The 26,861-nt window shown below is 39.7% G+C and overlaps 2 protein-coding genes across 6 annotated transcripts in view; one reads left to right on the top strand and one right to left on the bottom strand.

Annotated features, from left to right (window-relative positions):
* The first annotated feature begins 463 nt into the window (after window positions 1-463).
* Window positions 464-16,188, top strand: ATP4B (ATPase H+/K+ transporting subunit beta). Its single transcript, XM_080375516.1, has 7 exons — window positions 464-1,055; window positions 1,160-1,288; window positions 2,484-2,597; window positions 3,379-3,578; window positions 4,903-4,959; window positions 5,510-5,602; window positions 5,767-16,188. Exons 1-7 carry the CDS (start codon window positions 944-946, stop codon window positions 5,926-5,928), a joined length of 867 nt encoding a protein of 288 aa, XP_080231642.1. The 5' UTR covers window positions 464-943; the 3' UTR covers window positions 5,929-16,188.
* Window positions 16,051-26,861, bottom strand: part of TFDP1 (transcription factor Dp-1) — a 48,945-nt gene continuing 38,134 nt past the window's right edge. For all 5 annotated transcript variants that reach the window (XM_080375513.1, XM_080375512.1, XM_080375514.1 and 2 more), the window contains exons 8-12: window positions 25,346-25,414; window positions 23,869-24,020; window positions 22,929-23,095; window positions 22,264-22,345; window positions 16,051-16,610 (exon numbers count right to left, since the gene is read on the bottom strand). In XM_080375513.1, coding sequence (XP_080231639.1) covers window positions 16,463-16,610; window positions 22,264-22,345; window positions 22,929-23,095; window positions 23,869-24,020; window positions 25,346-25,414 — 618 coding nt within the window. In that variant the 3' untranslated portion in view covers window positions 16,051-16,462. The remainder of the gene's footprint in view (window positions 16,611-22,263; window positions 22,346-22,928; window positions 23,096-23,868; window positions 24,021-25,345; window positions 25,415-26,861) is intronic.

The following is a 26,861-nucleotide window of genomic DNA, read 5'->3' as shown; positions in this document are numbered from 1 at the left end:
AGAGCATTAGCGAACAACTTTGAAAAGCAGCAAGGATGCCAGCCAGCCTGCAAGGGCTTTCCCAAACCCGAGCTCCCCTCGCAGCAGGGTTGTTCCGAGAGCCCTTTGCTTTTCCATCCCCGGGGAGCTGCTGGGGACACTTCTCAGTCCTGCTCCTCTGTGCGCAGGGTGAGCTCAGCTTCGGTGTGCGTCTCCGGACACACCAGAGCCTTTGGTTTAAAGCAGATAGAAAAGGTAGTTAAAAAATGACACCTGCATCTTCTCTGCTCTGCCTTGTCATATACCTTTTACATATAAATATATATATACTTTTATCTTACATTCTCTGAAGATGAGTTAGCACCATCAGAGATCACCTAAGGATCATTCCTGGCAGAAAACAGAAAAACGTGGATCTTCATTTCCCCAGCTGCGCAACATGGCAAACAGTGATTTTCCCCCACTCACTCCCAGTGCAACCTCTTATATCCCAACAGATGGCTACAATTTGTAGTGGGAGAATTATATCGTTTGCAGGTTAATTGGGGGAAAAAAAAAACCCAAACAACAAAACCTGGAGAGAAACAAGTTCTCCTTCACTTTATCTGTCCCGATAACAGCTATCACACCAAGCCTATTGCAAGCCCTAAGGGCACTCTACAATATGCGTAACTGCCAACGTACCAAGGCAGTCAAGAGAAAGGAGAAGGACATTTGATAGGAACTAACCTCTCCTTGCCAGCCCCAACACCAGCATTATCAACACCCTTTATAAAGAATCCTATCTGCTGCGGGCTGATAATGGTGAGCAGGGGCTTTCATTGGTATAGGAAGCAGATCTTGGTGACCTTCAGCAGAGAGGAAGGTATAAAAACCAAAGTATTTTTCTTGGGTGGCTGTTTGGGCACCAGTTGAGTTTCTTAGTTTCCCAGGAGGACACGTTTTGGGAAAATTTTGTGAGAAAATGGCAACTTTAAATGAAAAAAAGACGTGCAGCGAACGGATGGAAAATTTCCGTCGTTTTGTCTGGAACCCAGAAACGAGGCTCTTCATGGGAAGGACCTTGATTAACTGGGGTAGGTTTTCACACATAAGAGTCTTCTCTTCTGGTATGCTTAAAAACCTTTTTTTTCTTTTTTTTTTTTTTTTTTTTGGTAAAAGCCCTCATTTTTTTCCACAGTGTGGATCAGCCTGTACTACCTGGCTTTCTACGTGGTGATGTCAGGGCTGTTCGCACTCTCCATCTATTCTTTAATGAGGACGGTGAATCCATACGAGCCAGATTACCAAGACCAGCTGAAATCCCCAGGTACACCCACGGTCCAGCCTGGGGGGGGTGGGGTGGGGTGGGAGAGTTAAACCCCCCCAGGGTCCCACAGCAGCTGGTGGGGCTGGGCTGGGCTGGGCAGCGTTGGCAGAGCCCAGGCACCAGAGGATACAAACGTGGAACAGATCAGGTCGGTTCTGCCTGAACGATCCCTGCAAAGTTTAACCTCTGCCTGAAAATTCTTCTAGGTTAAAAAAATCTGGTGTGTTTATTTCATTTATGTGCTAATATATTTATATTTAAATATAATATATTAATACATTAATGAACATACGTAAGATAATATAAATGAAGCCCTTTCTAGGCTGTGGGACACCTCTCCTCTCCCTGAAGGCGGGGGGCAGCCCCTGGGGAAACCCTGCTTTCTGCTCCAGCCCCAAAGTACCCCAGAGGGTTTTGGGGTGCCTGGCAAGACAGAGGGGTCCTGGGGCGAGCAGCCCGGGGTGGGTAGCACGGGGAGGCCCTGGGAGAGCAGGAGTGCTTCCCAGTGGGGTGTGCTGTGCCTGTGGCCAAGCAAAATAAACCCAAGGCAGACACATGGGGCTAGGAATAAAGATTTAGGACACGAAGTGAGATGTGGGGGATCATCAGCAAGAGATCATCAGCGCACACTGCTAAAACTTCACCCCCTTGATGGCTTGTTTTTACAATGGGAGAGAAAAAATTACTTAAGCAAAGCTGTGGCTCTAAAAATTATTCTGTCTGCTGCTGTTGTATTTAGAAGTTTCCTCTCCCAATGTTCAGGAAGTTTGGCATTTGCTGGAAAAATCATTCCTGTAAAATATTAAGCGTTGCTTTTTCAAAAGCTGTTTCTCATGCTGCAGTATGATCTGTTTCTTTAACCTGATGTGACTATTGTAACTGCTATTGTTAACAAGTCCTGGGGAAATCCAGTGCAATTGCTGGGATAATTTTGCAAGCTGTTCTGACAACAGCATGGATACACGTGAAAAGAAAAAGAGTTTAGCAGCAGTGGAGGCTTTAGGGTTTTGGTTGAAGAACTCACAGCTGAGATGGTTCCTGTACATGGTTAATCCTTCCCTGCAAAGCCTGGGGATCTCCCACACTTACAATAGTGAGTCTTGATGCAGCGTAATTGCTATTGTCAATTTAAATAAAAAACCCTGTGCCTGGCATCTCTCCTCTGCTTTGCCTTCCCTTTTCTTCCCCCATGAAGGTGTAACATTACGACCTGACGTTTATGGGGATAGAGGACTACAAATTTATTACAACGCATCCGACAACAAAACCTGGGAAGGTTTAGTGACAACTCTTCAGACTTTTCTGACAGGTAAAAATGAGGTTTCCTGCATAATATTGAAGAAACATGTTCTTCATGTTACGGTCTGACAACCTTAACTCAGTGTTTCCATTTTCTGTTTGTCCTTCTGAAATCATAAATGTTGAACGGAAAATGCATCTTCTGAAAGGGACAAACAAATCACCTCATGAATCTATAAATCAAACATATGTAAACACATTATTAAAAGCAGAGCCTTGTTTCAGAGTTTTTTTACGTTGTTTAATCCTAATTAGTTGTAATAAAATAGCCCAATAGAAGGTCTGAAGGAAGAGGAAAGAAAAAAGGTCTCAAAACCTAGCCTCATCCAAATTCATCTAATACGGTCTGTCACTACAAATATCAAAGTGCCATAGTAAGTCTTGTGAAGCCATTGCATAGTGTCATCAGAGTATAGTCAGAGTAGGTTAGCTACTCCATTGCCTGTTCATATCTTAACGCGTTTATATTCCTTTTGAGCCTTAATATCATATTTCTGTGTTTCTCATACACATATTGAGAAAAATCATATTTGAAATTGACTTTATATGGAGCTATCAACACAAATTGCCAGTCTTAACTCAATTTGATCTCCTGCTTTGCTTTGCCTGAGTGTTCTAAAAAAACCCTAACAACCCCCTGGAACAATTTAAACTTTCTTCACTCTGTCTAATCCCAAGTTCACTTGAAGTACAGTCTCCCATGATATAACCTCCAGCCTGATATTTGGATGTATAACTTAGGTATGAAAAACTTCAGAGGTGAATTTTTCTTTCTTCCTTCATACATCTAGCATATACACCTGCTGCTCAGCACCTGAACATCAACTGCACCAGTGACACATACTTCTTCCAAGACACCTTCGACGGCCCAAATAAAACAAAACTATCCTGCAAATTTACCTCAGATATGCTTCAAAACTGCTCCGGCGCCACAGATCCAACTTTTGGATTTCCAGAAGGAAAACCCTGTTTTATTATAAAAATGAACAGGGTAAGTACAAGCTCAAGGTGCTGAGCAGGAGAGAATTCACTGAGAAACCCCCCATAGCTCGAGTCTCCGCTGCAGAGCTGCTGTATCACCTGCTGCCACGGCCTCGAATCTCTGCGTCGTAGTGGGAAGAAAAATTCACGTGCTTTTCCTCAGGGACCTCCAAAGTTACCAAAGAAATAGTGAGACTCGGCCACCGCCCCAGAAAAGTAACGTAGGGCAAAGTGATCTCTGAACCATCTCTCTAAAGCGCTGGCTTCTGCGCCGTTCCGTCAGCATCTCTGCGGCGCTCCCATCCAGCCAAGTGGCACCTGGAGCAGTTTGGTTCTGCCACACCGCGACCCCGTGCCTTCAGCCGAGGCGTTGAGATGTGACAGTAACTAAAGTGCCTGCAGAGGGGCGATACTTGCACACCTTATTTCTCCAGGCTGCAAAGCAAATCTTTAGCAGAACCTATAAAAACTAAATTCAAACCTGGTATATGGTTTTCTCAGTGAAAACCACCCATATGTGTTTTGGAAAGGAAAAAGGGAATCTTCTACGCTTCCTTTAATTCCTTCAGGACATAGACAAAGGCATTTTCTTTTTGGTTTTGGGTAAAATTATGAGCCTTCTAGTTGAATTTTGATAGAAAGTGAAGAGCTCAAATTATCCTCCAGTTCCTGATAGACAAAAATTACTTGATTTTAGGTTTGGCTTGCACCCCAGGCATTTTCAAGAATCTGTGCAAGATCCGAGAGGAGAGCTGTGCCCCCGATTTTGGCAGGTGAAACGCAGGCTTTTCCCCAGCGTGCCTCTGCCTCCTCCAGCAAGGCTGTGTGCCAGCCCTGGCAGGGGAAAGGCACACGGACGGTGCCTGGGGAGCTTTATCCCCTTTCACCTTTGCTGCTACACCATGTGATCCCACTATTTTTGTAGGATCAAATGGGCCCAAGGTTTTCTAACCAGGTGTAAGATGAAAAGCAGAGAGATTCAGCTTTTCCTTTATCGTCATGCAACTAGCCGTTTTAAGAGACCCTCGGTTGTCTGGGCATCAGAAAGAGCAAGTGGCACATGTGGGTGAGCCAGCTGGGCTTGCCAGGAGGTGCAGTGCTACCTGCCCTGGCCAGGCAAGAGCCCGCCCGCAGCGCCCATCCCAGGATGTCCTGCTTCCTAAACATCCAGCCGCGACACGGCTCCTCACCCAGGTGCACAAGATGAGCCCATCTGCTTGACAGTGCCTTACACAGAAACACATGAAGCGGCCTTTAAAGCTCCGTTAATCGTTTGCTCGCTTTTCTCTCAAAAACAATTTCCAAGACCACCAAGGATGTGTTTTCTATTTCAGATTATCAAGTTTTTGCCTGGCAATGGCACTGCACCAAGGGTGAACTGCACATACGTGGTAAGTGAATGAGGTCTGAGTCTCAGTAATTTCAAGCACCGCAGCTCCAATAGCAAATGAAGTGCAGTTGTGACCAGACAGATTACCCTGCAGCTCTGGAAATAAGATTATTCTGGCCAAATACTAGACATATTCTCAGTTATGTGCAATTTCTTGCACCAGCAGACATTAAGGGGGAAAAAAAAAAGTTTGCTTTATTTTAAACCACCTGAAAATTTTGTTTTTTCGTGCTGCACGGGACATTTGCTGTTTGCTTTCAGCAACCAGCAGTGAAGTTCACACCTCAGAGCAGCTTCTTCAGGTTCTCTGCACATTTCAGCGGGTCCCCAAGCACTGAATTCACAACTGCTATGAAAGAACACTTGGCTGTTTTTCTTGGCAATAATAACAGAGGGGGAGTTATACTTTTATTTGAAAAATAAGACCGGTGCTAAGCAGACTGCTGAACTTGAGTTTTAATCCACACTACACGGCTTTTAGCAGCGAAACACTTGCCCAAGGCTGGCTTACAGCTGCCTAGCCGATGACGTTTTTCTTACCTTACGAACAGGGTGATGAGTCTCAGCCGTTGGAGGTGGACTACTACCCCGTGAACGGTACCTTCAACCTGCACTACTTCCCCTACTATGGAAAAAAGGCACAGGTGGGTGTAACATCACTTTTCTTCTTTATCTTTGTATAAGGTGAAGCGTATGGAGCATCTTTGCAATCTTAAAAGAACTGGAAAGAAAGCTAATTTTAAGACTTCATTTTGAAATTGGTAGTGTAAAATTAAAGAACCTTTTTTTTTTTTCCCCCCCCTCCTAGCCCAGTTACAGCAATCCTTTGGTAGCTGTGAAATTTCTCAACATTATCAGGAATGTAGAACTTAAAATAGTGTGCAAAATCATTGGAGCTGGAATTACCTTTGATAACGTTCATGATCCATATGAAGGAAAAGTGGAATTTAAATTGAAAATTGAAGACTGAGCAGCTACAGAGACACTTCTGAAAAACACATGAAGAACAAACTTACCTATTATGACATTCATCCATATTTATTTTCTATGACCTCCATATAAATTTACTCAAATTACAGTGCAAAGAGACATTTTCTACTGAAAGATGACCGATATAGCTAAAAATCAAGATACCACTCTCAGTGTGTGAAGATGAGGATTATCTCGACATACATAGCTTAACATTCCATGGCTACAGTACGCTGCTGCCTTCATGCAAATATTTGTACAAAACAAATTTCCTCTAAGCTGAGCACCTGTGCCAACAAAGAAAGTAAGTATAGGACCAAAACATCATTTTCTGTCCCTTTTCAAACCATAATAAGGAATTGATGTACGATACTAAATCTCAGATATTGATAAGTAATTAGTTAGCTAGAAGAAGTAATCAATACTTTGAAATACTAGCAAGTAATAGAATTCTCAATCTCTGTTTTATAGGCTGTATAGGTTATAAAAATATATTAAAATTATCTGTATCCAAATGCATTGTTTTTTTGTACTAGTCAGCCAAGCCAAATTTTTTTAGCTGACAAATCAATGACTGCAAAAGAAGTGAACTTGAAATCTGTCCTCTAGTTTACAGATTTTATTGTACCACTTACAACTTCCATATGTATGTAACAATAAAAATGACTGGTAAGACCGTAATATCCAGTTACATCCAAGAGAACTGTGCTCATTTAACTGTTAGAGGTTGTCATTTGTTTGGGGTTTTTTTCCAGTAGAATAGCCCTGTATAGCAATGATAATCTGGAAGATGCTGAAGTAACACCAAATCTGAAAGCTGAGAAGTCTACCATGTATGATACAAAGCCACAAGACTGCAGTGTTTGTAGAGTATGTTTATGTTCTATGGAGTTCAGGATGCTTCAGCCAGAGAATAAATATTGCACAGAAAAAGATATTCAAGAGAAGACATCACTTTACACCTCCACTGCCTGGACATTTGAGGAAATGGGAAGATGTAACAGGTCAGCCTCCTTTACTACAGTGACATTCAGATAGCCAGCCTGAAGAAAGAACCCAGTTGGAAGGCAGTATTTCCTCTTCAAAACCATAATTGGTATTTGAGCCTTTTTTAGAAAAATTGGACATTCTGCATTTCAGAAACAATAAGAAAATGCACCCTCATATAAGAATTTTTGTTCTCCCCTGGCCTTTCATGTTTCAATTTTTTTTCCTCTAAGAGACTGAATAAAAATGAATTTTATATCTTTGTTGGAACATAGGTATCCCCCTGCGCATCCTTCCAAAATAAGGTGGGAAACAATAAAACACTTTTGGTAAAAAAATTGTAATTCATGCTCAAGGGTAATTCAAGGTCGTCTATAAACAGAAAATTTAAATTTTACCAAGAAAACCAAGAACTCTTACCCTGGTGTCTCTTAACAGACAGATTCTCTCTGCTTGACTATATTTGATTGTGTCTGTAATTTGCATGTTTAGATCAGGTGATGCAGTATTACAAGCTCACATTTTAGGTAGCACTACAGCATAACACAGGAAGATGCTGAACAAACTTCCCCCAGACTGGGTGTCTGCATCACCACAGCTCCACAACGACCGCCTAGATCGACTTTACAAAAAGACCTTTGATGGGACAAACACATCGGAAGACTGAAGTGTCCCTGTTTTGGCCAAAGGATGATGCATTCTTAGGTCAAAAAAAAGGCATGCAGGTCCACCAGATCTGGTTCTTGCAGTACAAAGATTGCCACACTAAATCTAGATTTCTCTTGAACCATCTGAGATTATTCTTTCTTTACTGGAATTACAAATAGTAACAACACAGGGGAAGGTTTGTGGCTAGCTTAAGAAGAAAAGCTCTGTAAAAGGGTACAGTTAATATCAGCTTGCCTGAAACCAAATACAAGCACATTTAAATAGCAGAAAAACCAGCAGGGAAGTATTTTGTAATACTGCAGCAGCACAGCCCCATGCCACCTACAAGCACTCCATGTAGTGAGCAATGGAACCATCAAAGCAGAAAAGACAGGCTCACACAGCTGCGCTTCGGAGATGACCAAGCCACAGCAGGTACAAGATAAAAGACCAGAAGAAGCACAGGGGAAGGAAACTGGCAGGGCATCCTGCCCAAGGCACGGGGGCATGACTGGCAAAAGCAAAACCAAGTTGAGGAGCCACTGCATCCCCCTCTAGGCAGGGCGGTGGGGCAGGAGCAAGCAGCACAGAACACCAGCAATGACAGAGCAGAACTGAAGACGGCCACTTCCCCTGGTGGAAGAGCTCTCCAGCCTGACCACCTTCACCTTGGAGCCCAGCAAGGACCTTGGCTAGCTGAACAGCAGCAGCTCCACGCTATTGTAGTCACCGTGAAGTTAGTGTACAAGTGTTACAGATTAACAGTTTTATGTACGTGGCAAAAGCGATTCATAATATTCAAGAACTAACCATCAGCACAGTGTGTTGTTAAGGAATTAATTCAGTAGTTTTGTTTTCAAGTCCAAAATGGCCTCATTTATCAGACTTTTAAGTAGTCCCATTGCAAGTCTCCAACTCTTTCAAACACACACGTGACACATAGATGTATGCATATACAGATGTATACATACACAGATACACGTAAATTCAGTTGCAACATTAGATATTTGATTATGTAACTGAGGAAAAAACCCGCCAGGCTACATGGGAAGCTGAAGCAGCCTATTTGGTAACAAAATACAAGTGAAAAACAAATTTTTGAGTTTAGTTAGATGTTGATCAGCAAGGCCATCTGACAGAACAGGCAGGCAGCCTGTGCCTCTGGAGCAGCAGAGGGGCGGGCAGGCATTACCGGAGGAGACGGCTGGGTGGATGTCAGTGCCAGACTGTCTGCCCTTTCTCCCACCAGCTGTGCAACAGAGAGGTTAGCTGTGAGGCACAGGGAAGATAATAACATGCCATGAAACTAGCATCACTGACGCCATGGTTTTTTATGTCCAATAAATTTTAGTTTCCAGACTTATCCCTTAAAGGTGTTAAATGAAACTCTTGAAGACCAGCACAGAGAGAACTAAAACATGGCAGTTGCTTTGAGATGCATCTTCCTCTCGACACTTCCATCTATTCTTACAAATATTCATATAACTTGTAAAGCCAATAACTGAAGTGTAAAGTCCTACTGTCTATTATTAAAAATGATAAATAACAGAGTGCAGAAGAACACTGAACACAAGCTCCTTGATGCTTAAAGAGTTTTTTGTACTATAAGACTACAGCAAGTTCAAAACATTTGCCCTCTACCCTTCAGAATTCCCAAGTACTATATATTAATAATTAAGACTTAACAGTCTCACATGATGTCATTGCCATTGCACTTGGGAATTCCTCTCATCATTACATATAACTGGTTTTAATCTCTTACCTGTAACAAAAGTCAGAGACTGATTCTGCAGCAAATGAAACAGTCTAAGCATGTGCTACTTTCAGTAATTGGATGTAGAATAGCAGCTGCATCAATAATACTTGCAGAAAATACATTATGCCTTGCACATATACCCCCTTCACAAGCTTAATTTCTTTCAGATACAAAAATTCAAGCTCAAACAAATTGTTTTTTTTAACATAAAATAAAAATGTGCATGAAAGAACAGGTGTCCTTTTCTTTTGCTCTATTTTGAAAAACTCTCTCACTGAGGACAAAAACTGTTCACTTTTCTTCTTTTTCTTGATACCAGAGTGGTAACAAGATGCATGGCACTTCTCATTATGTTAAGAGCAGAAACTGGGCTGAAAATTCCCTTTTTAGGATCCCACTCCATCTCTCTTGCTCGGTCTAAAATGAGAAAGAACTGAATTCTGGAGAGACACTTGAGGGAACAGCCTTCATCATTAATGTGTGTGTTTATGTGTAGTCCTACTGTACCAATGTGGGAATTCTATCATTTCAAACAAAATATGATCTGGGCTTTATTACCATCTTTATGAACTAGGTAATTAATTTTAATTATTCCAATTTCAAGTCCCAGTCCTTAAACTTTGTGTCACTTTTCTTTCCTGGTATCGATGAGCCTGTTAAAATGGTATCTTTTTGTGTGACCTGACATAAATCCAGTAATTTCTCATTATATTTTATTTTTTATAAACTGAAGGAGTTCCTTAAAATCTGCTACTTAAGATCTTGAGCTTAGGTATTAAATAACTGGGGGAAGGGCTTTTTTCAAGTCTGAATTTTTCCAATATCCTTTTAAATGATGACGCTAACAAGTACATAGCTGCACACTATTGGTCTCACTGTATGTGTCTGGATGTAACATCACTTTCCAACCCATTATCAGATTTACCTATACATTCAAAATCAGATTAGCTACGTCCTTAAAACACCATCTAAGAGACACATGCACTCCTCGTCCACCTTGACACCCACGTCATTTTTACGATCCCACATTTTCAGCATATAGTCTTATCTCCTAGAAGTGTAGCTTGAACTCTTTGTTCAAAAGATGTGTAGTGTAACCATAACGTTTTTTGGACATGCTCTGATTGCCAAGCATTCCACGCTAATCTTTCCTTTCATTGTTTACTTCTTTTCTAGCCAGCATAATCTAAAAATATTTTTAAATTTTCTTCTGGTTTATTGAAAAAAAATGTTAAACACCAGTACAATCTTACCTGATGCAGCTATTCAGTCAGTAGTAATGCCACAAAAACTATTTTTGATTCAGCAGTAAACAGTTCATAATCCTTTAACATACAATCTGTTGATATTGTAAAATACATATATAAAATCAGAATGCAATGAAACAGAAAAGACCTAAAGATGCTGAAACATATCCATCGTCCTTGACTAGCTAAAAAGTTGCAACCTCCTCCAATACTCATTTGATAAGACCTATTATGTACTCTGTCATTAATAATTAACCTTCCAGGCTTTTAATTTTCTTTTAGCTATCTTCTTCAATAGTTCTAATATGAGGTTCAGGGCTGATCTCAGGCTGTCTAGACCACATTTGGACAGGACTTCCTCACACCACTTTGAAAACTGGCATTCTACCATTATTTTAGTCTGTAAAAACTTACCATTTCAAGGTTCATTAGAAATCAGCATCAGAAATTTAGAGGTTCACTCTACCTAGCATAAATTACCTGGGTTGCCTGTTTTAAGAGAGTTAAGCTTCAAGTACGTGCTTAATGCTCTGCTTTATTTTTAACAAATTCTCTCAAGTTTACATGATAAAAAAATACAAACCTTCCCTGAAGTCTGCAACTTTTGATGTGCTACAATGCAGAAACCTTGCATTCTGCTAGGACCAGCCCTGCTGACAGGTTAGGGCTGGTATTGCTGCACTATTTACAGCGATTTACCATGATGTGTATATAGTAATGTGTTAAAAGATCAAATCTTTTGAGCCAAACTTTGGATTTCAACCTGTTCAAAACATCCAAAAGTTTAAGAGGTCATAACAGAATAAAGAAAAGCACTTGTAAAGATACTGCATGGGTGATTTTCAATGAACACCAGTCTCTCTTCTTTCTTCTCTGCCACATCAGGACATTCTGCCTTTATCGCAGCAAAGCTGTGTATCAATAATCATGATTTTCCCTGGTGCATGTTTCACTTGTTAGTGTTGACGTGTTTTGAATGTTTCTCTGGGGACAGCAGCTCTCCAGTTGAGTGAAAGGCAGATGCAGCGCAGTGACAACCATCATCATGCCAGATCAGAACTACCCATTAGTCAAATGTTGGAAGTAGGAAATACCCGTCCACATCAGTTGCTGCCTTTCTTCATTTTGCTCACAGCATCACCTGTATTTCTGCTTAAAAATCTCATCTTAAAGGAAGACAGTCTTCACTTCTACACACTGATCTAACAACTACCTTTTCATCATAGAAGTTTAGTAATTTTTGACAGCTTCTGAAGATGAGCTGAGGTTCCATTCTTTTTCTGCCGAGTCTTCAGTACACAGCCAAGCTATATGACCCATTTATTAGTTTGTTTGTAATACGGACACATGATATTTTCTGATGTGCTTTTTGTTTTCTTTTCTTCTCTCTTACTGAATCCACATGGTAATTCAGGCTGGAATGCACCTCAGGTCATCTCCAGTCCAATCTCTGCTCCACACACGGTCAGCCATGAGGTCAGAATCTACACTGCTCCAAGCTTTTATCCTGTCTGCTCTTGAAAACCTTAAAGATGGAGTCAGCACAACCTCTCTGGGCAACCTGTTCTACAGCTTGACCATCCAAAGTTCTTCCTCAAATCCAGCTGGAAACATCCTTGTTTCAGCTTGTGTGTGTTGTCTCTCAGCCTCCCACCATGTGCCACTGTGGGGACTGACTCCATCTCTGCAATAACGTTCTCACAATACAGGAAGGCTGCCATTAGGTTTCTAGAGGCCACCACTTCAGGTAGAACAAGGCCCTCTCCTCATATAGCAACTGCTCCCGCCCCCTGAGCATCTTGGTAACCCTCTGGAATCCATGGAAGCTCAAGGAGGAATCAGAGACCAAGAAAAACCTTGAAAAAAATCATAAACTCCAAATCTGGAAAATAATTACATTAGAAGTCATTGCTCTCATGGTGATGGCTTGGTTTTTGCTTTTCCTGATAAATGAATGACAATTAAGATAAAACAAGGCTTTAACAATAAAACGTGTGATAATAATCATCACATCTTTCCGTAAGCTGATGGATCTCAGGACTGAAAGTTGTTAACTCATGCAGAAGTGAAGATAAATAGCCTACTACTCCTAAGCAGACAAGAGAAAGGAAATCCCTACATGAAACAATGAATTATCTGGGAAAAACAGTGTATATGCTCTCCTTTCTACTGATGATCATTCCAATGATATTACATCAAAGCCTTTTTTTTCTTTTACCCTATTTATATTAAAGCAGCATCCAATTTTCAGATTTCCCATTAATGTGAAGATTTCACAACCTGTGTATTCACTGATAAAGAACTGAGGTGATTTATCTTGTGACAGTTACCTCCTTCCATGAAAAATTATTAAAATAGGGTACCAGCCCATGAAGATGACTATTAGCCCCATTTATTTTTTCTTTTCTGCAATAGTTGCCTTTTGTTGAAGGAAGATTTTAAAAAACAGCTTCCAAAGTCATAATTGCTTTTCTTTAGTCAAGACATGCCAATTCCTACAGGAAAAGCAAAACAGTTTACTTTTGAAACAAAGAATTCAAGAAATCATTCTTAACTTGTCATACAGGTCAAAATAGAGGCAGTCTTTCAAAACTCAGTATCACTTTAGAAAAACAGTGAAAGATGCACACTTTTTGCAGGATTTATCTGCAGGACCATTTCAGAAACCTGAATAAGCACTTCACAACTTTTCCTCTTCTTCAGATTACAAGAAGTGCTGACAAATTAAAGGAATAACAGTACATCCCTTCCCCGCCATGTTTTTCCCCAAATTGAGTCCTTCTCACCATTCCCATTACCTTTACCATTATTTAATCCTTCTTAAACTGAATTCTAGTTTCTATCTCCTTACAGTGTTTTCTACTTCCACAGACATCCTCAACAATTTCCTGTCCATGATTTCCTCTTACATTCTGTTCCTGCTTTTGATATTCCATCTGTACATGTGGTACCACCCTTTTCAGGTACCACCAGAACCATAATTTATCTCCCACATTCCAGTTCCTTTCATGCCAGGCATGACATTATTACATTGTTCTATGAATTCCTCTTGGTTTTTGTTTTCTTTTAAAATAAAGTTTCTACTACTAGTCTTCTCGTTACTTCTTCCCAACCTACAACTTCTTCTCTTTTTTTATGCCCCTCTGTAAAGATCCTAAAAGTTTAAATCTGTTCTCTTTTCTGTTTCCCTCCTTGTACTACTTCCTGAAATCTCCCTTCCACCTTCTCCATCGCCACTGGTGTCTCTTCTTTTTTTTCTTCTTCCTCTTTCACCTAAACACTATGACCAGGTAACTGCCTGAAATCTAGCAAGTAATTAAAAAAGCCAATGGACTTTCTCTTTTTACTGATTGTTGCCTTTACCAGAAAGCTCTCTTGAAACAAAGGCAATGCAGAATCATGGAATCATTTAAGCTGGAAAAAAACTTTTAAGATCATTGAATCCAACCATAAATACAATATAGACTCATTCCCCCGAGCCACTCCAGTTAAACCACTGAATTCCATTTCAGAGATTCATCAGCAACTAAAGTAATGTCTTTTGAAACGTATGCTTTGCCACACTTTCAACTGCCACCATGACCTTGTCTCATCTGAGGTCTACTCAGCTCATAAGAATCAAATGGAAACTGTCAGTTGCTTTCAGCCCTCCTTACCTAACATCCCTGTACTAACTCTTGGTAGGTAAATCTTGGATCATACACTAGAGGTTTAGAACATAAGGGAAAACTGGAATAATCCCCTTGGACTGTCAAAAATTCCTTGATAACTACTGTTGGACTCCGCAGATAAAACTGCCATTCAACAGCAAAGGTAATTTGAAGCTGACTCAACTGCAACAACCACCTTGCTTCTAGCATTAGCACTGCCAAGAATGCCACCTTCAGTGAGAAGCAAAGCATTCAAATTAGCTCTCACCAATGGTTTTCCCAGGCCCATAAAAGCAAGTAATTTGCTTGGTTCACTCGTTACAACAAGGTTTGATACAATTAGAAAACATTCACTGAGTATCAACCGCTCTGTAGCAAGTGCACCACATCCCATTACCACAGATTTGTCAAGGCATAATCCCTCAGAGGAAAAAACCTCATGTAACAAATTTTGTATTTACTGCAGGGCTTAAGTGCATCCAGGAGCCCTTACCACAGACACAGCAGTTACCAGACTAAATTGTCTTTGCAGTGGCTCCCTGGAGTTTGTGTAAGCAACAAATCCTGACTCTGACAGCACAGCCTGCAGTGACCGAGCCAGCTCAGTAACCTGCCCTTTCAGGTGAGGGCAGAGGATGCGATCTAACAGAAAAGTTTAAGGTAGGAAGTATATGGAAAGTAGATTCCTGTTCTGAGGACATGGGAACGTACCACAGAGCTAGGACTGAGTAATACAAGACGAAAAGTTAGGACCGTAAGTGCGGGTTTTTAAACAAAGAAGATGGATTGGAGTACTAAGATTGGCCTGACATGCTGAGAAGCAACATGATTTTAAAAAGGAGACACAAAAGAAGAGAGTATACAGGGTAAGATACTGCTTTTTGCATCACAAGTCACCAAGAGCTGTAAGATCAAATCACTAAATCAAAGCAAAAAATCTGGGCCCTCTGTAGTGTAGATGCAGTATCCTGAGACAGTTAATTCTAGGTCTTGTGATGAGAGCAAGTGCAATGTTCTAAAATAACCCTAAAATTAGAAAAACCACAGAGCTTGTTAAAAATGCCCATGCGCGTTTTATTAATAAAAACTAACAGTGCCAAGGTTAAACAAGTCAAACAATTATAGTCTCTTTATATTCCATAAAATATTACAGAAAAGTTTATTTGTGTTTCAATAAAAAGACTACTGTCTTAGAATAGGCAGCTGACAGTATTTGTGCAGTTAATTGTTTGTGAATAAATTTTAAAAGACTACCACCTGCCCTGAAATTCCTTTTATAAAAATGAACTATTAAAAATGATTGACAAATTTTGAGTTAAAAAACTTAAAACATTCTCTATATTTAATTTCAACTTTATAATAGATTACAGGAAGATGCTTATGAAACAAATACAAACATTTGTTTCAGTACATGTCTTTATATGATAGACTTATAAGTATGTAAACAACTATATAATAAAAAGTTTCCAAAGTCTGCCTGTAAGAAATCAGGCAAATTTTACCATAAGTAATAAATCATTCCAAACCTTCAAGACATTTTATATAGCTGCACCAACTGGCAGTAAACATTTGCCAAAATCTTTGTAATTCATATGTCCCAACATACAGTGAAAAGTATATAAACTTGATGGAATCTTAATGTTAGATATAATTTAAGGGAAAATAAGTTCACAACAACATTTCCGGAATTTAACATGTAAAAAAGTAGGACGTATCTTTCTTGTTTGGTTCTTTGGACACTGTGTGATTAACAAAAAACACTACTACATTAGCTCACTATCCCTCAAAAAGTGGCATAATCAAAATACACTCCAAATAAATTGCCATTCAGTGTATTCATTTTCCACAGAAGGATAGCATTTTATTTCTCAATGGTGTGTCTACATTTAATTTAGCAAACTTCGCAAGAACATTTGGGGCAAAAATCCATTTTCCTTCAAGTAAAAAAAAAAAACAAACAAACCAAACAAAAACAACCAACAAACCAAAAACCCCTAAAACAAGAGTAAATAAAGGCTCTGCATTAACACACTGGTATCAAAAACACACATCCACACCACATTTAAAAATATCCTACATAAAACAATCCTTGTTTGCTTATCAGAGGTGCAATTTCTAAACTCAGAACTGCTTACCGATATTCTCCTTGAGGGATGGGGCAAAGTAATTTGAGACACTTCTCCCTAGAACAATTTATTCCTGAAGCTTGCTGAATTTGAACAAAAAATAGTCTACAAGCAAAGGGCATCAGTCGTCATCATCATTTTCATTGAAATCATCGTCGTCGTCATCGTCATCCCCGACATAAGAAACTGGTGTTTCAACTCTGGAGCCACTGTACTGAGATCCATTGGAACTTGTAGCCAACATCCCATCTCCACCATTGGAAAAATCACTGGAGGAAAAAAAAAAAAAAAAGAAAGAGACCAGTTGGCATTGCTTAATGTTTTTTCCCAGTTTACTATGCTCTTAAATATATTCATGTATCTATTCCATTCCTTTAATGTATTTGCCACTGCTACTTTATAAACTGTCTTTAATATAGGTTCCAAGTTGTTTCTCAAAGGCAGAAACAGTTGAAGTAATTTTGAAATGGTTCTTACTAAGGAAGGATTAAAAGGATTAAATCCTTTCACAGGCACCTTAGAAGCATGCTTCCCAGGTTTCCTTAGAAGTATGCTTCCCAGGTTTCTGCTAAAGCACATTTCGTGTTAAGGCTACACAGCTACCTAAGCTCTTTAATATTTTTATGAAGCACTGGACACTTGCATCATAAGTGAATCATACCTTTCAGAAGCATTAATCTTGATTCAAAGATATGGAAAATTGAGGAATTAATAGCTTCTCCATAATTCCTTGTTATTACCTGGCAAACTATCATTGCTACATAAGCTGTTATTTCTAACTTGAAATTGTTTTATTCTCATTATACTTTTCTAGTTTAAAAACAAAAAACAAAAAAACAAAAAAAAAAAAAGGCAAAAAACCCCCAAATGAAAAAAACCCAACCACTTTGGCATCTCGTATTTTTCCCTTTGTGTGAGTATTCCTCCACTGAAAATCCACTGTCTGGAGTATCAACTTCTTACTTGAGTATGTTCTTTCTCCACCAAAATGCACACACACATTGCAGATATGGTCTGAAATGGCTTGTTCCCAGATGAATTAACTGTACCCAGAAATATTTTATTTTGATAGAGCTAGAACATTCCATTATTACCTGCATTTTGCCAACCTTTTTTATTGTTTACTTTCTCAATAGTTTGATAAACTATTAAACCTGGTCACAAATTCTTGAAGTGTTTTTCTAAAAATCACAGAAATAGTATTTCTAACTTGAAATACATTTATCATTAAAAAACTGATTTCAAAAATGTTTGCAAAGTTATTTTTCAATCCAGCCAATGTACACAATCAATCAGGCCAGCCAGTCCCACCTCTGCGCCCAGTAAAATCACGGAGCAGATCCTCCTGGAAATTATGCTAAGGCACATGGTAAATGAGGAGGACAGCCAACATGGCTTCACTAAGGGCAAACCGTGCCTGACTAACCTAGTGGCCTTCTATGATGGGGTTACAGCAGTGACGGATGAGGGAAGAGCAACTGACGTCATCTACCTGGACTCACACAAAGCTTTTAACACTGTTCTGCATGACATATCCTTGTCTCTAAACCAGAGACACATGGATTTGATGGGTGGCCCGCTTGGTAGACAAGGAATTGGCTGAATGATCACACTCAAGAGTTGTGGTCAATGGCTCAATGTTCAAGTGTAGACCAGTGATGAGTGGCATTCCTCAGTGGTCCATACTGGGACCTGTGCTGTTCGACATCTTTGTCGGCGACATGAACGTCAGGATCGAGTGCACCCTCAGCAAGTTTGCTGACAACACCAAGCTTGAGTGGTGTGGTTGACATGCTGGAGGGAACGGATGGTATCTGGAGGGATCTTGACAGGCTTGAGAGGTGGGCCAATGTGAACCTCACGCAGTTTAACAAGGCCAAGCACAAGCACCTGGGTTAGGACAACTCCCAGTATCAATACAGGCTGGGAACAGAATGGATTCAGAGGCCTGAGGAGGACAGCTCAGGGGTGCTAGTGGACAAAAGCTCAACATGGTATCACAAGTGCACTTTGCAGCCCAGGATACAGTTGGCTTTCTGGGCTGCACCAAAACAAGTGTGGCCAGCAGATTGAGGGAGGTGTTTCTCCCCCTCTACTTGGCTCTTGTGAGACCCCACCTGGAGTACTGCCTTCATCTCTGGGGTCCCTTAACATAAGAAGGGCATGGCCTCCTGTTGAAGCAAGTCCAGAGAAAGGCCACGAAGATGATCAGAGGGCTGGAGCACCTCTCCCTATGAAGACAGACAGACAGTTGGGGTTGCTCAGCCTGGGGAAGAGAAGACTCTAGGGAAACCTCATAGCAGCCTTCCAGTACTTCAAGGGGGCTTGCAAGAAAGATGAGGGAGAGACATTCCAGCAGGGCCTGTTGTGGTAAGACACAGGGTCATCATTTTAAACTAAAAGAGAGTCGATTTAGACTAGATATTGGGAAGAAATTCTTTACTGTGAGGGTGGTGAGATACTGGCACAGGTTGCCCAGAGAAGCTGTGGATGCCCCACACCTGGAAGGCAACCCTGGGGCTTTGAGCAACCAGTTCTAGTGGAAGGCGTCCCTGCCCACGGCAGGGGGGTTGGAACTAGATGATTTTGAAGGTCCCTTCCAACCCAAACCATTCTGTGATATGCTTCTATGCACACTGTTGTTGTATGGAGCTAATTCAATGGTCTGCCATCACATAGAATGAAATTGTAGGGGCACAGCCTAGAAGTTGTCCTAGTTTCAACTGGGACAGAGTTAACTTTCTTCCTAGTGGCTAGTAAAATGTTGTGTAGTGCATTTAGTATATGATAATACATGGATGTTTTAATTATTGCTGAGTGGTGCTTACACAGCATCAAGGTGTTTTCTGCTCCTCACCCCACTCCATCAGTGAGCAGGATGGGGGGGCACAAGGAGCTGGGAGAGGACACAGTCAGGACAGCTGATCTGAGCTGACCCAAGGGGTACCACACCGTATGACGTCATGCTCAGCATATAAAGCTGGGGGAAGAAGGAGGAAGGGGGGCACGTTTGGAATGATGATGTTTTGTCTTCCCAAGTAACTGTTAGGCATGATGGAGCCCAGCTTTCCTGGAGATGCCTGAACACCTGCCTGCCAACAGAAGTGGTGAATAATGCCCTTGTTCTGCTTTACTTGTGTGCGTGGCTTTTACTTTACCCATTACAGTCTTTACTTCAGCCCACGAGCTTTCTCACTTTCACCCTTTGGATTCTCTCCCCCACCCCACTGGGGGCAAGTGAGTGAACAGCTGTGTGGTGCTTAACTGCCAGTCAGGGCTAAACAACAGAAGCTCACAAGGAAAACATATCCATTGAGATACTTTCAAGAGTTTCTGCCATTCTGCACACTTATCCAAAAGGAAGATACTAAGACATCAGTCTAGCTGTAGTCAGATGACTTAAATTATCTGCAGAAGCAGTTTAAAAAACAAAAAAAGCTTAACTCTTGTGTTCCTGTGATCTTCGAAAGTATAAACGCAAAATCCTGTCTCCCCTCTTTCTGATAAAAATGGAACTGGATTTCATAACCTGAGTACCCTAGCAAGACAAAGAAACTGGGATGAAGGCATTGGTAGCAGCGTCTTCAGTTTTCTGCAGACTTTCTTTAGAGACATTGCTAAGTAAATTTACAGCCTTTATCTGCCTTGCCAGAAATTTTTGGTAGCAGAAAAGCTACACATCTTCTAGTTTCCCATTGCCATGAATATTTATGTATGTACTATAATTACACATAATTTGTCACTCCCCTTTTCCAACCTCCTAATATACAGAGGTGGTAGGAGCTCTTGTGTTTCTCACTAAGATAACGAAACAACAGTCAACCTCTGGTTTTCTATTGGCCTCTGGCTAGTAGTGGCCTATTCAAATTTTAAAGTATTAAAAATACATGAGCTCTTTTTCACTAACACCATGCTCATTATCACAGAGGGAACCTCAGTGAACATGGTACATAAAATTGCCTGTTTTAAGTTCTGCTTCTCTAAAGATATATTGGCCCTATTCCTATCCACACTTCAGCTCCCTAGCACGTAACAGGCAGAACTTTCCACACCTTTCTGGGCAGCTGGAATGGCCTGGAGCATAAACCACACTCTTCACCATTGCTAGTCCTGCACATCCCTGAGCTTAACTTTCCCTTGTAAGTTATTTCCTTATTTTTTTTGTACCACATTCAAGTCTATCATCTGCAAAAAGGGTTGTTGTTTTTTTAAAGAGAAATGCTTTAAAAACGTAATCGCATTAGCCTTTTAAAGTAAGCTATATACCACATCTTTAGAAGGACCTCCTTCCAACACTGACAGAAGGCAGATGGTTGAGGAAAAGCTGCCAGAAGACTGTCTTCCGAGAACAAGAACAAAGCTATATTTCCTTCTCTAAAGAAATACCATCAATACACGATTTTTGCCTTTAAACACAAATGGCTTAAATGTCCTAAAACCTAGGACTTCCTGAAGAATTTCAATGGTATAGCAATTTCACAAATAATTTACAAAGCAGAGGCTGCCAGTGATTCTGATATGGGAAAGCCACTGTTCTGGAAAGAGCTAAAGTAATCTAGAACTTGTCCTCTCCTCTCCAGCCTCACCTCAGTGCCTGCTAAAATATTGAAACAGATCCTCCTGGAAGTTATGCTGAAGCATATGGCAGACAGGGAGGGGATTAGCGACAAACAACATGGCTTCACCAAGGGTAAATTGTGCCTGACTGATCTTCTGGCCTTCTGCAAGGGAGTGAATGCATCAATGAACAAGGGAAGAGCTACAAAGTAATCCACCCGGGCTTCTGGAAGGCCTTTGATACAGTCCCCCACAACATTCATTATCTCTGATCTGGAAATACATGAATTCCATAGATGGACTATTTGATGGATAAGAAATTGGCTGGATGGTCATGACCGAAGAGTTACAGTCACAGCCCAATGTCCAAATGGAAACCAGTAATGAGCGCTGTTCCTCAAGGGTTCATATTGGGACCAACAGTATTATATACAGAAGAAATTTTTTACGATGAGGGTGGTGAGGCACTGGAACAGGTTGCCCAGAGAAGCTGTGGATGCCCCAGTGCCTGGAAGTGTTGACAGTCAGGTTGGACAGAGCTTTTGAGCAACCTGATGTAGTGAAAGATGTCCTTGCCCTTGGCAGATGTAGGTGAACTAGATGAACTTTTAAGATCCCTTCCAACCCAAACCATTCTGCAATTCTAAATTCAGCCAGATAGGATTTAGCTCGACTACACATACAACAGTTAGTTAAATAACTTTTCAGATAAGTCTAAGTTTCTGGACATAACAGAAACAACCGGTAGAAAATTAACATTTTTGCAGATAATTTGTTCAGCTAATCAGCTTGCTCAATTCAAGTATTTGTTAACAACGTTAAACAGTTCAATGATATCTGACTCATCTTACAACTCAGTGGAGCTCACAGAAAGACATCTTTTGGATTAATGCAACAGCAAGAAACCAGTGAGAGTGACCACATAAGGAAAAATGTCTTATATAGCAGGAGAAGTTCAGAAATTACATAAGTCACTGTTTATCACTAAACCAGCTTCTGATGCTGTTTAAAATCCAGAGAACAAGACCTTCCCCCCCCCCCCCCTCAAGCTAATGACCAAGGGAGAATCTTGCCCATACTGTATCTTTAAGGAACTATCTGTTTTCTTTTCAAACTCAAAGCAATACGTTCAAGATTAACACCAGCCTAATCAATTTATTTTCCACTACACAGGAAAAGATTTCTTTAATGACACTGGTAAGAACCACCACTATTCAAGTAAAAGTGTCACCTGAGAGTAACTTAAAACACATATCCACACAACATTTAACCTAACCAGAACTGGTTTCATTAAGTATTTAACCTCTAATTAAGTTTCTTTGATGATCACAGATTTTAAAAGCTAACTGGTAATTTCCATCTTACCTGGCTGAAAATCTTGTGCCATTTGATGCAGAACCTGATGAAGATGTGACATATACACTGCTGATTGATCCCTGAGCCATTTCTGTAAAATGAACAATATGCGTTTCAAGAATACTTCAAAACACACTCATCTAATTCAGTGGAAATGCTTAATCCTTTTGAACTCCAGAAAAGGAGTCTTGCACCCAAGACAACGTAAAATACTGATGTACTATATGCTAAATAGCATAATTAAAAAACAATAAGCTAGTGCAACATGAAAATTTTCAAAATACATTTAAAAAAATTTTATTTTCCAGTGAGCAAGTCAGATGTCTTCAGTATTCTTATATAATGAAAATGATGGAACAATACAAAAGAAGCCATGACCATGTCTGCACTTACTACATTTTGCCTTTGCAGGTGTCCTCTTAAAGAATTACACACTGCAAAGATCTGCTTACGTGTGTAATGCAAAACTTGATTCTGCAAAGAGCAACAGCACATCTGCTATGAATCTCTTCTTATTTGTTCCCTAAGGTACACTAAAAAGCATATATACTTGAGAGCCTGTCAGAAATCTTCAATAAAAATCAGTGGAAATTAACTGATCTTGGATGTTTTCATGGTTTTATCTTGAGTTACATATTAAAGAGCAAAACAAAACAACTCTTGGAGTAACCAACCTGTCACATATGGTTCCAGAGCTTTAGGAACCAAACTCCTTGCAATCTTTAGGTCCTCTGCTGAACAGCTTCCAGATTCTAGCCCACAAGCCATTCCCATTCGTTTTAGCACTTCTATATCATCATGAATTTCAAAAGTATTGTCAAAATTAAATAGATATTCAAACCTAAAGAGAAAAAAAAAAGTCTCAATTGGCTTCAATGACTTTCCAGTTTCAGAAATCGCAGCATTTCAAAAGCTTAACACACAGTGTTAGTGGCACATCACATGAATCTATCAAATCTTAAGATTTATGTATTTGACAGCAAGCAACTAAAACTATAATTATACACACTATACAAATCATTAATAGGTTTAACATATACAGAGTTTTAATTAAATTGTTGCACGTTTGGTAATTTTTTCTTTACTCCCATTTCTCTTACTGTGACATTTTTTTTGCACATTTTTAAACTTTTCTAGAAGTACTTCTAAATGCAAGGGGAAACCATGGTTATATTCAGCTTTTATTTAGCAGATGCAAAACCTAGCTTTTTGAACTAAAAGTAGAGAACAGCGGTTCTAAAAGCAAAACGCATTTTCATTTCTGGTGGTTACATTTCATCATGTTAAAACTAAAAGGAAAACACTATTTGGTAAAGTATGACACAAAACTGCAGCAGAGCTGCCTTACTTTGCTTCTAACGTCTCTAGACAGTAAGTCTTAAATAAGTTATTAAATGTGAATGCAATTATTCTATTTATTAAAAAGCTCTATGAAACTGTTTCTATTCAACATGCATTTCAGACAGGTAAAACTTTAAGTCATATTCTCAGTCTACAAAAGGCACAAGTAAATTTATTTGTATTTCATTTTTAACAAATCTAGATGAACACTTTAGCACGGACATAAAACTGATAGGTGTACCAAAAGGCAGATAGAAAACTTTGTTAACTCACTTGTCATTTGAAATACTGCAGTCAATCACTGTCTTCTTGCTGGTGTTCACAATGATAAATGGCAAATGGATGACAGAATTGGAGGGTGGTGGTCGATTCGCCTGTTGTTCTGCTTGACGGTTTCGCTGAACAAGGTTCTTGAAGGCAATTTGCTAGAAAAAGCAATAGTGATATGAAAGTATGAATTAAACCTCTAAGATCCTGTTAACAAAAAAATCCCTCAGATTGAGAATACCAGCAACGGTTGCAGCAAGTAAATACAGAAAATGACAAGAGCATTCACCATATTCCTGCACATTAAGACGTAAGAAACAAATGGTAATACTGAAAAAGAGAACACAGTAAAACTTAACTGAGAAAAAAACCGTACATTCTAATAACTACATCTGGACAGTTCCTTGGACAGATCCTTGACAGAACAACAAGATTAAGAGTGACTGGAAAAAGGAATTTCATATAGCATTCCACTTCCACTGTTTACTATTGCCTGCTAGCTCCTGCACTCCACAAGAACAGCTGTATGATTAAAACTGTACTTTTGCTAAAAACTAGTGAACATGGGATTTGAATGTCTGATGTTAGGTTTCTGAATTACTCAGCTGAGATTAGTGACTTCACTCTCACATCCTACCAAAACTTCTTTTCAGAATTTTGTATTTTAAGGATTAGCAATTTTAAGAACTAAAAACTCAGATTAATTATTGAAACTCAAGTTATAGATCTTACACTAAGTCACCAAACTAAGAACAAAGTATTTTTCTGGTCATGGAATCAAATGAAAGAACAGGAATTACAAACAAAATCCAAAGCCAACACAGAGACTGATAAAAATCAGACAGCTGTTGTGACTGCTGTCTCACAGCTGTGTGTACTTTCTTTCTGCATACCTTCCTTGAGATTCTCATTCCTACTGCACAGGTAGTGCAGCTACTAAGGGATATATTCCAGTGAACCAGCAGCACCGTGACTTACAGGATAGACTACTACTTCCGCCAGTGCACTAGGGGAAATCCCAGAAGTAGTTCAGCAGCTCTTTCACAGTGGTTAAGCCACTTACACAGGAGGGGCAGCAAAATCCCATAAAAGCAAGACACAGAGCATTAGAACAGACAACCCCTACAGACACATAATTTTATCTATGGACTTTAACACAGGAAAACATTCTAGATACAAGAACTGAATTGGAAAATTCAGAGGGTACAGTATGCATTACAGCTGCTGTCAGCACAGATCCTGTTTAAACATAAATTAAACTGCAGAAGAATTCATCATAACTCATGGAAGGCTGCTGGCTTGCCCAATAGCAATTGGCCGAGAGCATGGTCTCAGTTAAACTGCTATGCTAAATTAAAACTGCATATGCCTTTTCCTGAAATTCACCTCTAGTTGTCGTAGAAGTTTCCCATCACTGGGATAAAACAACAGGAATACAGATATAAGTTACCTTGCCCTATAGACAAGAGTACCTTGACTGTACCTGTAGAATGAGTTCTTGTAGCTGAGACTGTTTTTGCTTTATTCTTTCAAGTCTTCTCTGTTTCTCCACCTTAAAGACAGAAAAAAAAGATTTGTTAGTTTGCTGGTTTTAAGTAGCATTTTATATCAACATTTTCTCCCCTGAGAATAATTTCAATACCAGAGAACTGAAGGTAGGGCATATGATGTCAATCATTAAGGTTCTGCAGATAATTTAGAGATCTAACCATCAAGACTCACATCAGTACTACTGATGGGGACTGTAACAAAGAGCAGCATTAGAAAACTGGGGAACAAAGCACAATATATCAGGGAGAGGGTAAAAACCTCTTTTCAAACAGAAGTTACACCTCAAAGAATTATCCCAATTCTGTCAAGGAGGCAAACGGCACGCAGACCAGAAGGATCCACTTGATGTAGTCTAGTGATATTGGTGGTATTGGAGAAGATCCAAAGACACTTAAAGAAATTAAGCTGCCCAAGTTTAAGTCCTCACAGTATTGAATACATACTAAATAGTAACACAAAAGATAGGAGACAAAATGGTAGGGAATAAACAGCTTCTTCAGTGGAAGAAGCTCACCAGCAGATTCCCACAGGGACTTTGAGAGTGTAATTCAAATTATAAAGGGTCAGAATAAGGGGATGAACAGCAAGGTGACAATCTGCTGACTATGTTGTATTACCTGGCATAGTAAAAAGAGAGCTTATCATAAAGCACACTGGAAGTGTCTTGTGTGTGTGTGAGTGATTATATTCATCAAAATTATTTTGGTATGTGTAATGTGATATGTGCGAGAAAACATAATCCCATCCATGCATATTTTAGAAATAAAATAACATTAAGTAGTGATCTTAAATCACAGTAATCTACAAAGCCCATCAGCTCAGTATACTACAGCAGTCAAAACTCTGAATTATTAGGCAAGGAATGGAGAACAAAACACGAATTATCACTACATCAGTGTATGAACCAGAGTGTTTACATCTTGAATTCTGTAGTTCAGTTGTTCCTGTTTCAAAAAGACCATACCAAAGAACAATCAGGATAATCAATAGTACAGAACAGATTCCATAAAAGGGAATAAAATGAATAAACTAGGACTCTATAGAAAGCAGAACGAAATAATGGGGGAGAACATGGGAGTTATGTATAAAACCATGAATAGGATGGAGAAAGTGAATAAGGAATTACCAGGTCACCATCACTTCCAATCAAAACAAAATATCAAAAATCAGAAGTATATCAAATATAGTATGTTCAAAACCAAATAAAAGGTATTTCATAAGTTTCTAATGTACCTGAAACTCACTGCCACAAACGATTCAATATTAGAAGCAAACTTTGTACAAAGTGAAAATTTGTGAAAGAAAGATTGAGGGCTACTAAATAGAAGGATACTGTATCTGTCTCAGGTTATGCCTGAACAAATTACAGGAAAACGTCACTTTCTCTAATTTTATACTCCTTCCTAGGTAATTGCTACTGTCAGGCAAGATACTGGATAGATCGACCG

Source organism: Falco punctatus, assembly GCF_963210335.1.
Source record: "Falco punctatus genome assembly, chromosome: 2".
NCBI lineage: Eukaryota > Metazoa > Chordata > Aves > Falconiformes > Falconidae > Falco > Falco punctatus.
Note: the sequence above shows the minus strand (reverse complement) of the source record. Positions and strands in the feature narration are given on the sequence as shown.